The sequence below is a fragment of the Nuphar pumila genome, chromosome 3 (assembly GCF_984573655.1).
Source record: "Nuphar pumila chromosome 3, dmNupPumi1.hap1.1, whole genome shotgun sequence".
In the NCBI taxonomy this organism is placed as follows: domain Eukaryota; kingdom Viridiplantae; phylum Streptophyta; class Magnoliopsida; order Nymphaeales; family Nymphaeaceae; genus Nuphar; species Nuphar pumila.
In genome coordinates, this window is record NC_143251.1 from 129,940,028 (window position 1) to 129,954,408 (window position 14,381).

Below are 14,381 nucleotides of genomic sequence, written 5' to 3' on the forward strand. Positions count from 1 at the left end.
TAAAAAGATAGGCTTATATATATCACAATCACATAATTCAAAACTCATTTTCTACTAAATAAACCATATAGATCACATCCATAAGGTTTGATTTACTGAAACATTCCAAAATATATAGAATCTCTCTGAGGTCCTCTCATATTTACACTAAATAATGGAATCCACAGCTACCACCTCCAAGGTAGCTTTCAAATCGAGGATTTGGCAGTTCCCACTTCCTATCCCAACAGGGTCTTATTGTTTAGTTTAATATTGGCTTGTCCAACCTATTTTACGAGTTTGAATTGAGTGGCCCAATACGAGCCAAGCCACGAGTGACCGTTTCTAGCTTTACCCTCAAGTGACTGCCTAGCCCCGACTGCTGGTAAGCTCACCGATACGAATACGAACCGGAAAAACGATTCCAATCGGTTTCGGAAACAGGCTTCACACGTACGCCATTTCCCAGCACGCGCCGCTACGGACCGAGTATATAAGCTCCAGTTAAAATGGGAAGAAAAACTCTGTGCATTCTTCTTCTCCTCACTCTCTCCCGGTTTTGGAGTCGATTCTATTGAAGGGAGGGGCTGCAGACGATCGTCTTCTCGTCTCTCTCTCTCTTCGGACTCGCCGTAATCCTGATTTCGAGGCTAACTCTCTCTCCACGGTTCTTCGGACTCGCTGTAATCCTGATTTCGAGCCCTAGCCCGCCGATCTAAGGTTTGGGATCTTCCGTTCCTGGAAAACCCTACAGGGTTTCTCCGGCTCAATTCCATTTAGCGGATCTCCAATTGCGGAGCCATGGCGGCCGCGAGCGCGCCGATCGCGATGAAGGAGGCTCTCACGGTAATCGTCTCTTGTAGTGATCTCGTTTGGTTGAGGTCTTTCTCTGGTCGATGATCTGGTAGTTTCTGCTGTCCGGCGAGTTGAATTCGTGTGCTTGTTCCGGTTCTAAGGTGTCTTAGTGTTTTGTACTGTAGTACTGATTGGTTGATTTTATTCGTTCGTTGTTTGATCTGTTTGAGTGGTTCCTTTGCTCCGACTGGTGCTTGATCTAGGGATTTAGTGTCCACTATGAGTTTGCGTGGGTTGTATTGTTTTTACGAAGAAATAATCTTCACTTCGGTTCTGTTTCATGTGTTCTTTTAATGGATCCGTGAGATCTATGATTTCTGAATGACGCAGGCGGTAATTAGGGACAATCATTTTTTTTCGGAAGGATTAAAATTTTTCATAATTATGCATCATTTTCATTTCTATATGGTACGGAATGTTGGGCTGCCAAGAGACATCATATTCAAAAAATGAGTGTAGCTGAGATGCGGATGCTTAGATGGTTTTGTGGAAATACAATAAAAGATAAGATTCGGAACGAAGAGATACGTAAGAAGGTAGGTGTTGCACCCATTGAAAATAAGATGCGAGAGAATCGTTTACGGTGGTTTGGACATATTCGGCGAAGGCCTAATGATGCTCCAGTTAGAAGGTTGGAGAAATGGGAAAATATATTAGTTAAAAGAGGTCGGGGTAGGCCTAGGAAGACTTGGATGGAGATGATAGGAAAGGATATGAATGCTTTGAACCTCACCGAGGACATGGCGTTGGATAGAAATGATTGGAGGAAAAGGATTCATGTGGAAGACCCAAAATGAATTTCTTCTTTGGTTCATATCGCTGACCCCAATTGTTTTGGGATGAAGGCGTAGTTGTTGTTGTTGTATGCATCATTTTCATTTATGGACAGAGAGAAGACAATATCTTTGTGGCCATAAGGGCCTTGATCTTCTGATGTTCTGACTGTAAAAGAGATCTATGCAATTTCATTCTATATTTAGTCTGGTTATCTGCATATCATTTCAATGTCTTTATTACTTGGCAACACTGCTTCAGAAATCAGGATAATATTTTGAATTCGTGCATATCAAGATTGTTCTGCTTTATGGATGGAATTATTTCCATGTACCTTCCATTTTCTAGAAGTTGCATTGTCATAATTACCGTTTATCTGAAATTTCCATGCAAATCATAGTTCGATCCGTCATATTGATGGTTTTCTTATGCCCCGTATCAGTTGACGAGCCTCGGGATCAATCCCCAGTTTATCACATTTACACACGTAACAATGGAATCAGACAAGTACATCTGTGTGCGAGAAACATCCCCGCAAAATAGTGTCATTATCATTGATATGAATATGCCCATGCAACCGCTGAGGAGGCCTATTACTGCTGATTCAGCATTGATGAATCCAAATAGCAGAGTATTGGCTCTTAAAGGTAACTGTTGTTTGTTTGGTAGTATTTCCTCTTGTTTTCACACTCATGAGACATTGTATATGATGCTTATCTATTAACAACCTTTTTTATTCATAAGAACAAGTAATAGTGGCACTGAATGTTTATGGTGACAGTTATTTACTTTAAAAACATCAACTCTGATTATCATGTTCACCTCGTTCCTCATCTCTGTTAGCATTTCATTTCTTATTTACTTATCTTGTTTGGATTTTCTTGTCAACCAGGTTGCATAAGACCATTGTTGGCTTGGAAAATACATTTATTTTTTGTAGTAATTTCGTTGCTTTTGGTTATCATCATTGTTCCATCACATTATTGTTTTTAAGAACTTCGGGTGCTCTTGGGAAGATGCCAAAGACTATGGTAGTTGGGCATGCAGCCTGCTAGAAGAATATACCATGCATGATCACTAATATCCCAGTTTTTTTTTAATTCATGGGCAGTTTTTCAGCTAAACAGTCTTCTCACCTTCCACTCTTATGGATGTGTACATTTTCTTGTTTGAGGGGCTTAAGAAAATCAATGAATGATTAGTATGATTTGGTGGTTGAATTTAGGGGAAGCAAAAATTCATTATCAAAAGACTTGGGAAGAGATGCATACAGAAATGGCGAGGTGCCTGTTGTTTAATAAATTTTTGGGTATGTTATGGATGAATGTTCAGGTAGCATTTTATGAATGATCAGACATGGTATCATTTGTTTGTGTATGCTATTGCAACAATGGCTTCATTGAGAAAGAAAGGAAGAAAATCATTAGTATGTTCTGATTGATGATGTGATAGGTGAAGATAGGCTATCCGTCTCAATAGGCCTTCGAAAAGAATGGTATATATGTGCTGTAAACAGGTGGGGGTTACTAGGTGCTCTTACTGAAGTGTTTACTTTTCTCTTGATTATGGCTAAGTTATGGTATGGGGTATTTAGTGTCAGTTCCTAAGATTGCAGGTAATCATAGTTTTTGTCTAGAATTCACGAGGATGGTGTTTGTGATGTAGATTTTTCACATTTTCATGCTTAACTTCATACAAACTCATCGCAGCTAATGGAAATAGAAAGCACTTGATACAAACATATCACAGCTACCGGAAATAGAAAGCACTTAAGCACAAACTACCATTTTCTTTTAGTGATTTTTAAACTGAGGAAACCAATCTTTCTCGCATTCCAACCATTCTTGATTTGGGCAGATTGGGAAGTCAGAACGGACTCATGAATCAACTTATAAAACATATTGCCACAGGTCTGCAACCTACATAACAACATACTTTTGGTGGGTGCAACTTCTGTGCTCACAAGAACTGTATAGTGCCTATATTTTTGAGAGGGGAATGACTATATACATTTGGTACTTGGATCTATGTAGTCAAAATGTTAGGTGCTGCCTAGGAACCAGGCCCCTAAAGGCCTATGGCGCCTAGGAATCCTCTAAGGGCCCAACATATTAAAAAAATGTATATTAAAAAGCTAAAATTAACATACTTAATATTTCAGATGTAATAAGGCATAATACCATGGTATAAACATTATATACCCTCACAATCAGGCATGAAAAAACACAAGCAACCATGTGCATGGCATACAACCACAACTTTCTTAAATCTTATTACATTCTCACAGCACCGTAAATTAAATCCAGTTAAAGGTTTAGTACAACTGTAGGACCATTATCAAGAAAACAACAAATAACAATTAATGCCATTATCACAACACAGATTTCATATAATACCAAAAATCATCAGCTTTTTAAATTTGCATGGACGGTACATAAAATTTGTAAAAGCAGTACATTACCATAGTAGTAGTAAAAATAGATGAAAATGGAAAACTTGTACAGATGTATCATCAAGAAACATGGCCTACTAAAACCATCCTGCAGCTAACTCCGTTAATAAAGAGAAAAAAAAATATGAAAAGGTTAACTCTGATAGAAAAGAAATATAAACTATAACCATATATAAGAATGCAATCAAAGAACCTATTTAAAAAGAAAGAAAGAATTCAATCAAAAGAACAAACACATAATCATCACATCTTACTTCGTTATACACAGGGCAAGGAAATGAAACTATTATCCTGAATGAATAGATAAGAAGCACAAAGAAACAAAGAATCAGAGTGTCTGAAATGGCAAAAAATAACACTTGTAATTCAGAATTGCTATATTAGGTATTACCTAATACTTCTTGACTGTAGTAGAGGAGGAGGAGACGAGGATGAAGGAGAGGGTCAGGGGAAAAGGAAGAAGAAGAGCCTTAAAGTGGACCAAGATGGTCTTTGCTGAATACTAACTAGTCATTTGACTAGTAATTGACTGACTAGCAGGCTTGCAACTTGGCTTAGGATGCGCCTAGTTGACTGACTAGGTCAACCACTAAGTCTTGGATTCAGCATTGTAGCAATAAGTTGTTGAATCATCATCATGACTTATTTAACAATTAACAATTGCATCGAGATTGCTTTTATGTTTTTATTGTGTTTACTGTTTAGCTTCTGAGTGTCTGAAGCTGTGTGGTTACTGTAATGAAAAAAGGCGGAAGCACCAATGGAGTAAAAAGCACTCTTTAAGAGTGACTTCAAGAGCCAAGAACACAAACACTAGAAGTGCACACACGAAACTCTCAAAAGTAGAAAATGACTTAAAGTCATAAGTTGGATTAATTGAAGAAAGGAAGAGAAGGGTAAAAAACCCAAATGCATACAAGAGGAGAATACCTCCTCTATTTATAGAGGAGGGAGACTAAAGGAAGGGACCACAAGGGGCTCCCATGTAGTCGTTGGGAGCCCCAATGGTCATAAATCTGACCGTTGGGGCCCCAATGACTACAAGTGTGGGGCCCTTGTGGTCTTACAAAAAGGAAAAATAAAAAAGGAAAAAAGGAAAAAGAAAAAGGAGAAAAAGAAAAAAAAGAAAAAAGTAAAAAAGAAAAAGTTACATTGTGGTTTTACAAGAATACCCCTATCGGGTATTTCAATAAAAGAGAAACTGTATATATATACATATATGTATATATATACTTATATATATACGAATGTATATATATATAAGTATATGTATATATATACATATTTTAACACACCCCCTCAAACTTTACGGGGAAAAGACCGAAAGTTTGCTAAGAAGAAACATAAATCGTGGAGTTGGGAGCGCCTTGGTGAAGAAGTCAGCAAGTTGATACTCTGAAGTAACATATGGTAATGAGATAGTCCCTCTGAGATATTCGTCTCAAACATAATGACAATCCATTTCGATATGCTTGGTCCGCTCATGAAAAGTGTGATTGCTGGCAATGTATATCGCACTTTTGTTATCACAGCAGAGCTTGGTGGGAGTAGAAATGGGGACGCCCATGTCACCAAGGAGACTCCTGAGCCATACGATTTCCATAGTTGTCATTGCCATGGCCCGATATTCAGCTTCAGTGGATGACAGTGAAACCTTCTGCTGCTTCTTGCATCTCCACGAAATGAGGGATTCGCCTAAAAAAATACAAAGACCCGTTATTGAGATACGATCATTGGGATTTCCTCCCCGGTCAGCATCAGTAAAAACAGTTAAGTCAAGAGATGAGGAAGAGGATAAGAAGAGTCTCTTAGATATAATATTTTTGATGTATCGCACAATTCTCATTACGGCCGCCATATGAACCGAAGTAGGTGCATGCTGAAACTGACTTGCTGCATGAACCGCATGAGCTATATCTGGACGTGTGATGGATAGATAGGTGAGAGATCCGATTAATTGACGGTAGGGGGTTGGATCCTCAAGAAGAACATCATCTTCAAGTCTCAGTTTCGCATTAATAACTTCAGGTGTCTCAACTTTCTTTTCATCAGATATTCCTGATTTGGTACAAATTTCTGCAACTAATTTCATTTGAGATAGGATGTATCCTCGCGCGGAATAAGCCACTTCAATTCCTAAAAAATATCTCAAATATCCAAGATCAGACATATCAAAAGTTTCTTTTAACATAGACTTTACATCATTTACTCCCTTTTTGTCATTCCCAGTGATGATCATATCATCAACATACAACAGAAGCATAATAATGGAGTCACCTGTCCTTTTAACAAAAAGAGCAGTGTCAGTATAGCAAGAAGAAAATCCTAAATTGATTAATACATTACTAAATCTATCATACCAAGCTTTAGGAGCTTGCTTAAGTCTATATAAAGCCTTTTTTAATTTCAAAATTTTTTCATTTAAATTCATACCTGGAGGCGGTTCCATCATTCAAAAAGGCATTTTTGACATCAAGTTGAAAGATTGACCATTTTTTAACAGAGGCTATAGCAATAAGAGCTCGAACACTAGTCATTCGAGCAACTGGGGCAAAAGTTTCATCATAATCTACCCTATACTCTTGGGCATATCCTTTGGCTACCAACCTAGCCTTATATCTTTCCAATGAACCATCACTCTTAGTTTTTACTTTAAAAACTCATCTACATCCAATGGGTTTCTTGCCATTGGGAGGATCAATGATTTCCCAAGTTTGCGCCCTTTTAAGAGCATTAAGTTTTAATTCCATAGCTTCATTCCAATGAGCATATTGTTTAGCATGAGATGGTTCATGAAAGGAGTGAAGAGCAAGTAGGCATGCTCGAAAGTTAGGAGAAAAGGAATCATAAGAAACAAATCTATTGGGTATTTTGGAAATCCGATTTGATTTTCTTTGAGAGGTCTCTTCGATTGACTCACTTTGAGAGAATTTTTCAAGGGCACAAGGAGGATTTCTTTCATTCCTTCTAGAGTAGACTTGTATTTGTCTTGAAACATTTTCTTCTAAGTTTTGATCATCATTTGGATGTTCAAAATGATCTTCACCAAGGGGTTCACTATGTTCAATATGATCATCTATGATGTTTTCTTGAGGCAATAAGTCAAATAAAAAAGAATAATCAATATTTTCATTTAGTTGGTGCGAAAAACCATTTTCTTCTTCTAGGAATGTGACATCTTTTGAGATATAAAGTTTTTTTGAGTATGTCAAAACATCTATAACCTTTTTGTTTTTCGCCATATCCCAAAAAAATACATTCAATAGCCCTAGGAGAAAGTTTATCATTTTTGTGAGTTAGAACAAAGCATTTACATCCAAAAATCCTTAGTCTTATAATCGGGAGACATTGTAAAGTTTTTCAAATGGAGAAAGATTTTTCAAAGAGGATGAAGGGGTTCTATTGATAAGATACGTTGAGGTTAGAACCGCTTCGGCCCAAAAGGATTTTGGGATATTTTTTGAAATTAATAACGTTCTTGTAGTTTATATTATGTGTCTATGCTTCCTTTCCGCAAGACCATTTTGTTGCGGAGTGTTGGGACAAGAGCGTTGATGACAAATTGCATTTTCTTTTAAATAACTTTGAAAAACATTGGACATATATTCGCCTCCCGAATCAGACCTAAGAATAGATAGATTTCCCAAAAATTGATTTTTAACCATTGCATGGAATTCTTTAAAGAAGGAGAAAACTTCGGATTTGCGACTTAGGAAGTAAATCCACGTTAATCGAGTGTAATCATCAATAAAAACCACATAATACGAAAATCCTCCTTTAGACAAAATAGGGGAAGGTCCCCACACATCGGAATGAACAAGTTCAAATGGCCGAGTGGTAAAGTAACTTCTTTGAGGAAATGAAGTAGCTTTAGATTTCCCAAAAATGCAATCTTTACAAGTCATGTGATTGTCTTTACAAGTATTGTTCAAAAACGGAAAAAGAGACATTTTAACAAAATTTGGATGACCAAGTCTCTCATGCCAAATTCCAATACTTTTGTCTTTTACAAGATTGCAAGATGACTTAGATGGAAGAGTCAAAAAGTCCATAAAATAAAGATCACCCCTTCTATGGCCTTGCCCAATCAGCTTCCTTGACTGAAGATCCTGCACGGTGCAATCTTTAGGTGAAAAAGAGACTTGACATCCATGATCGGTGATTTGAGAAACGGAAAAAAGATTTAAATTAATTTTTGGAACGATTCTTACTTTAGGAACGAAGAAATTTTGAGAATTTTTAAAATCAAGCGTTCCAATACTTTCAATTTTTAATGATGTTCCATCGGCCGTTGAAACATAAGAGGATATGGGTTCGGAAAAACATTTGAAAGAGAGTTTTTATGAGATGTCATATGAAAAGAAGCACCAAAGTCTAGTATCCACATACCTGGAGGTGATGAAGAATAGGCGATGGCGGCTCCGGATGTTGAGGAAGAAGTCTTGAGAAGATGTTGGAGAACTTCGGAGATATGATTAAGAGTCTCTTTGATATCTCCCTCTTTGGCACTTTCTTTTTTCTTCTTTGGAGAATTTTCTCCAACCGCGGCTACTTTTCCTTTAAGTTTGGGACAAACCGGTCTAATGTGTCCCGGTTCATTACAATAATGACATATTATTCCCTTTCTAGGCCCATTACTATTTTTGTTAAAGTGAGGAGGTCTATAGGCTTTAACATTTGATCCGGGCCTAGTAACGGCCAAAACTTCATCATTCTTAATGCTTAAGCCAAGTCGAGTTTCCTCTTGGCATATTTCAGCGAGGGCGTCTTCAATAGGTAGGGCTTTGCTTCTATGGAGAAGAGATGCCCTAACTTGTTCAAATTTCGGGCGAAGACCATGAAGAAATTGAAAGAAGTGCTCTTTTTCAATTTGTTCCCTTCTTAATTCAATATCTTCCGGAGCCACCCATTTAGGCTCAAGAAGAGCAAGTTCATCCCAAAGAGGGGTTAGAGAGCTAAAATAGTCCCGGACACTCATATCCATTTGTTTGGTGGAACAAATTTTTTCTTGACAAAAAAATTGTCGAGCAAGATCCTATTGGATATACATACCCTTAAGGAAAAACCATGCCTCATTGGCCCTTCTAAATTTGGCAATATTAGCACAATTTTTAAGGTCAACATTGTTCATAAACCATGCCAAAATTTTGGCATGGTTACTTTCCCAATCCTAAACTTTGGATTGATGGTCATTGATCGCTTTGATGCGCTCATCGCCATCTAAAGCTTTTTCAACCTCATTTTCAATTTTAGTGAGAACAAGAGAGGGTTCGGGAGTAGTTCTCATAACAAAACCCCAAAGTTTCTTACCTCTTAGATAATTTTCCATCGCGGAGGCCCACATGAGATAGTTGGACCCATTTAGCTTAAAAGAAAGCTCTACTTTAGAATCACGTTCCATCGGCACCAAATCCTTCCTTTCTTCTTAAAATTTGAGAGACACACGTTCCAAGATAAAGAGAAGCCCAATCACCAACCGAGCTCTAATACCATGTAATGAAAAAAGGCGGAAGCACCAATGGAGTAAAAAGCACTCTTTAAGAGTGACTTCAAGAGCCAAGAACACAAACACTAGAAGTGCACACACAAAACTCTCAAAAGTAGAAAATGACTTAAAGTCATAAGTTGGATTAATTGAAGAAAGGAAGAGAAGGGTAAAAAACCCAAATGCATACAAGAGGAGAATACCTCCTCTATTTATAGAGGAGGGAGACTAAAGGAAGGGACCACAAGGGGCTCCCATGTAGTCGTTGGGAGCCCCAATGGTCATAAATCTGACCGTTGGGGCCCCAATGACTACAAGTGTGGGGCCCTTGTGGTCTTAAAAAAAAGAAGAATAAAAAAGGAAAAAAGGAAAAAGAAAAAAAGGAAAAAAGGAAAAAAGTAAAAAAGAAAAAGTTACATTGTGGTTTTACAAGAATACCCCTAGCGGGTATTTCAATAAAAGGGAAACTGTATATATATACATATATGTATATATATACTTATATATATACGAATGTGTATATATATATATAAGTATATATATATATATACATATTTTAACAGTTACCTCTGTCATCCTGTGGTTGGTTGGTTGTGACCGACAGACTTTACAACTAATATTGCCTTGACTGTCAGTCTTTTCTTGTTGTCTGGGGTGACTTTATGGAACTGTTGTGTATATCTTCGGTCTCCAGTTAATAGTCAGATTTTGAGAATTGTGAATGTCACTGTTATTGCATATTAATATTCTGTTACATGGTGATCTCTTTTTTTTTTGCTCATGATTCTTGTACGAAACAAAATATTCTGGTCAAAATATGTTCCTAATTTCAACAAGGTGCATTTGAGAGGTCGTATTTTCTCACATATTTGTTGATACTAGTTATTCCATAATTAGGTTTACTTTATCTTGATGTTTGGTTGCTCATATGTTTTGTTTCTCTTTGTGGCATTTTCTTTTTAATTTCTACACAATTTTTGTTTGATCTTTTGCAATTCGAAGATGTTTTTTCACTAATCTTACAAGTTACAATACATTACAGTACATGTTAATCCCTATAATACACCTTACAATATGCTTGTTTACAAAAATTGCATATTCTCTGAAAAACAATTGCTTTTTCATACTTGGTTATTTGATATTTGGTCCAAATTCATGATATGCACCAAGATTTTGGTTTCAATAGTGGTCAGTGAAAAGGCGCTCACAATTGAAATTAGATTGTGTATCCTGTTTCAGTTATTTTGTATTTGTCTTTATTATAAAGATACTAAATTGCTGATTGAACTTGTGAATCCTGTTGTGGTTCTGTGCTTTGGTTGTAAAGTTACTGGATCTCTGATTAAATCTTATTCTGGTCCTAAAGCTCAAATACCGGGAAGTACTCAGGATCATCTCCAGATATTCAATATCGAGTTGAAGGCTAAAATAAAATCTTATCAGATGCCCGAACAGGTTCTAGTGTCTTCCATTGTCAAATTAGATTAGGTTGTCATTCATTATTTTTCATGAATGATGATTAATTTTAAACTCCATTCTTTATTTTTTGTGATTTCTCTGTAGGTTGTCTTCTGGAAATGGATTACTCCAAAATTGTTGGGATTGGCTACTCAAACATCAGTCTATCACTGGTCAATAGAAGGTAAGGAATATATACTTTTTTTTTTCATGTGTGTTCGGTAAGGAAATGAGTTCCTTCAAAGATGTTCACTCAATCATCTAGAGTGGACACTCAAGATAGTTCCACCAAAATTCCAAAATAAACACTTAAAAGAACCACATATGGGAAATAAAGGGAAATAAAAACAAGAGATAAAAAACAATGATGTTATTTATCTCAACATATGCAAGATGCATTACAGTGAAGTGGGTCTTTGCCCCATATTTATACACAAGTGAAGGAGGCCATAGAGAGTCATTGGGACCCCAACGGTTCCTTATGTTGACTAGTCAACATGTGTTGACTAGTTCAAATACAACAAAAAAAACTTAAAGAAACTATTCCTAGTTACATTATATATATATATATATAGTTACATTTTTTGACACTCTCCTTCAAACTTACGGTTGGATAACCAAAAGTTTGTCAAAGAGAAAGTTAAACCTAAGAGCAACAAAAGGTTTGGTGAAGAAATCTGCCAATTGATATTCTGAAGTAAAATAGTTAAGATCAATAGTGTTGTGTAGGAATTCTTTTCATAAATAGTGGTAGTCCATATCAATGTGTTTAGTTCATTCGTGAAAGGTTCAGTTGCTATCAATGTTGAAACTTTTGTCATAGCATAGTCGTGATGCTTCTTTACTTTGAACACTCATGTCATCTAGCAATATCCTTATCTAGACCACCTCTATAGTGGTTGTAGTCATAACTCGGTATTCTGCTTCAGTTGAAAGAGATAAACTTTCTGTTGCTTCTTGCACCTCCAAGAAATCAATGATTCACCTAAAACTACACAAAAACCAATGGTTGAGTGTCGATTATTTGTATCACCTTCCCAGTCAACATCAATATAAGAAATTAAATCTAAGGATGAAGAAGCAGATAAAAAAATCATCGAAAAATAGAAATTTTGATATATCTAATAATACGCAAAATTACTCCCATATGAACAGTGGTAGGTGAAAGGAAATAGAACTCCAAACGGAACTTCAAAATCAAGCTCACAAAAATATCTTTCACAATGAACACAAGGGTTCATTCAACATACTCACATAAATGCTCAAAGGGAGTGCACACACCAAGAGGAAAAAGAAATATTTCATTGAAGTGGGAGAAACCCACACTGAAAGTCATACAAAACAAGGGGGGAAAACCCCATATATATAATACATGAAAATGAGGGGAGTAGGGAGTCGTTGGGCTCCCATCAGCTCTATTTAGAGCCGTTGGGAACTCTCTCCCTTTATGCTTTTTGACTTTGGTCAAAAAAGCATAAAGTCTAGTGATGTCCAAAAAAGTGTCCAAAAAGTGAACTAAAAGTAAAAATAACTATCCTAATCCTAACTAAACTATATAACTAAACTAAAAGAAAAAGATTACTTATGATGGTATATTACATATGAGATTATATTTTTATTTTTCTTTTAACACTCCCCCTCAAACTTACGGTTGAATAACCAAAATTTTTTCCAAGAGAAAGTGAAATCGAGGAGCAACGAGAAGTTTGGTAAAGAAATCTACCAGTTGATATTCTGAGGAGACATATGGAAAATCAATGGTGCTGTGTAGGGATTTCTCTCGTACGTAGTGACAATCCATTTCGATATGCTTAGTCCGTTCGTAGAATATCCGGTTGCTGACAATGTAAATAAAACTTTTGTTATCGCAGCACATTCGTGATGCTCATGTACTCATAACACCCACGTCTTGAAGCAATCACCTTAGTCAGACTAATTCCATGGTGGTTGTAGCCATGGCTCTGTACTCGGCTTCAGTTGACGAAAGAGAGACTTTTTGTTGCTTCTTGCACCTCCATGAAATTAATGATTCACCTAAAAACACAAAAAAACTAGTAGTTCACTGTCGATCATTGGGATCACCTCCCCAATCTGCATCAGTATAAGCGATTAATTCTAACGAGGAAGAAACAAATAAAAAAAGTCCTTTACAGATGGAGGTTTTAAGATATCTAATAATTCGTAATACTGCTCCCATATGAACAGTAGTAGGAGCATGCTGGAATTGACTTGTTGTGTAGACAACATGTGCGATGTCAGGTCGTGTGATGAAAAGGTAAGACAATGCCTCAATAAGCTGTCTGTAAGGTGTTGGGTTCTCAAGTGGTTCTCCATCATCATTCTTCATTTTAGTATTTACGACTTCAGGAGTGTCAACATGTTTTTCATTTGTGATTCCGGACCTGTCAATAATATCAATAGCAAATTTCGATTGAGTTACTAAATAACCTCTAGGAGAATATGCCATTTCAATTCCAAGATTTTTTTTTAAGAAACCCAAGTAACTCATTTCAAAGTTGTTTTTGAGAAATTTTTTGATATTGTCAACTTCCTGTGATGATCATGTCGTCTACGTAAAGTAGAATAATAATAATACATGTATTAGATTTCTTAATAAACAAAACAGTGTCAGTGAGACAAAATTGAAAACCAAAAGTAAGCATAACTTGACTAAATTTGTCATACCAAGCCTTTGGGACTTGTTTAAGTCCATACAATGCCTTATGTAAACAAAGAACTTTTTCTTGAGGAATCTTAATACCAGGTGGTGGTTCCATGTAGACTTCTTCAACTAGACTACCATTAAAAACACATTCTTGACATCCATCTGAAAGATATGTCATTTCTTTATAAAGGCAACAACAATTAAGGTTCTTACAATGGTCATTCTCGCGACTGGTGCAAAGGTTTCCTTATAGTTTATTCCATATTCTTGAAAATAGCCTTTAGCAACTAGTCGAGCCTTAAATCGTTAAAGAGTGTGATCACTCTTGGTTTTGACTTTGTATACCCAACGACATCTTATAGGTTTCTTCCCTGGTAGAATATCTTGAATAGTCCACGTATTTTCCTTTTCTAAGACACTTAATTCTGCTGACATGGCTTCAACCCATTCAGAATGTTTTTTTGCGATATCATAGTTAGAAGGTTCTATGTAGGAATGTAATAGGACAATATATGTTTGGTACTTTGGTGAAAAAGACTGATAGGATACAAATTTTTTAGGTACTTTTGACACCCTAGATGATCTTGTTTCTATATGATTTTGTGCTTTAGCATATTTTTCTAGAGCAGAGGGTTGCTCCAGGTCACCCCGTCTGAAATATTGAATGCATTCTGGATGAGGTGATTCAGTACTGATCACATTTTGATCTTCTT

At 36.5% G+C, this 14,381-nt stretch overlaps 1 protein-coding gene across 1 annotated transcript in view; it reads left to right on the forward strand.

Moving 5' to 3' along the window:
- Nucleotides 1-499: 499 nt before the first annotated feature.
- Nucleotides 500-14,381, forward strand: part of LOC149843802 (clathrin heavy chain 2-like) — a 52,821-nt gene continuing 38,939 nt past the window's right edge. The window contains exons 1-4 of the mRNA XM_090000066.1: nucleotides 500-825; nucleotides 2,051-2,255; nucleotides 10,912-11,000; nucleotides 11,109-11,187. Of these exons, the coding sequence (XP_089856192.1) occupies nucleotides 781-825; nucleotides 2,051-2,255; nucleotides 10,912-11,000; nucleotides 11,109-11,187 (418 nt within the window). The 5' untranslated portion in view covers nucleotides 500-780. The remainder of the gene's footprint in view (nucleotides 826-2,050; nucleotides 2,256-10,911; nucleotides 11,001-11,108; nucleotides 11,188-14,381) is intronic.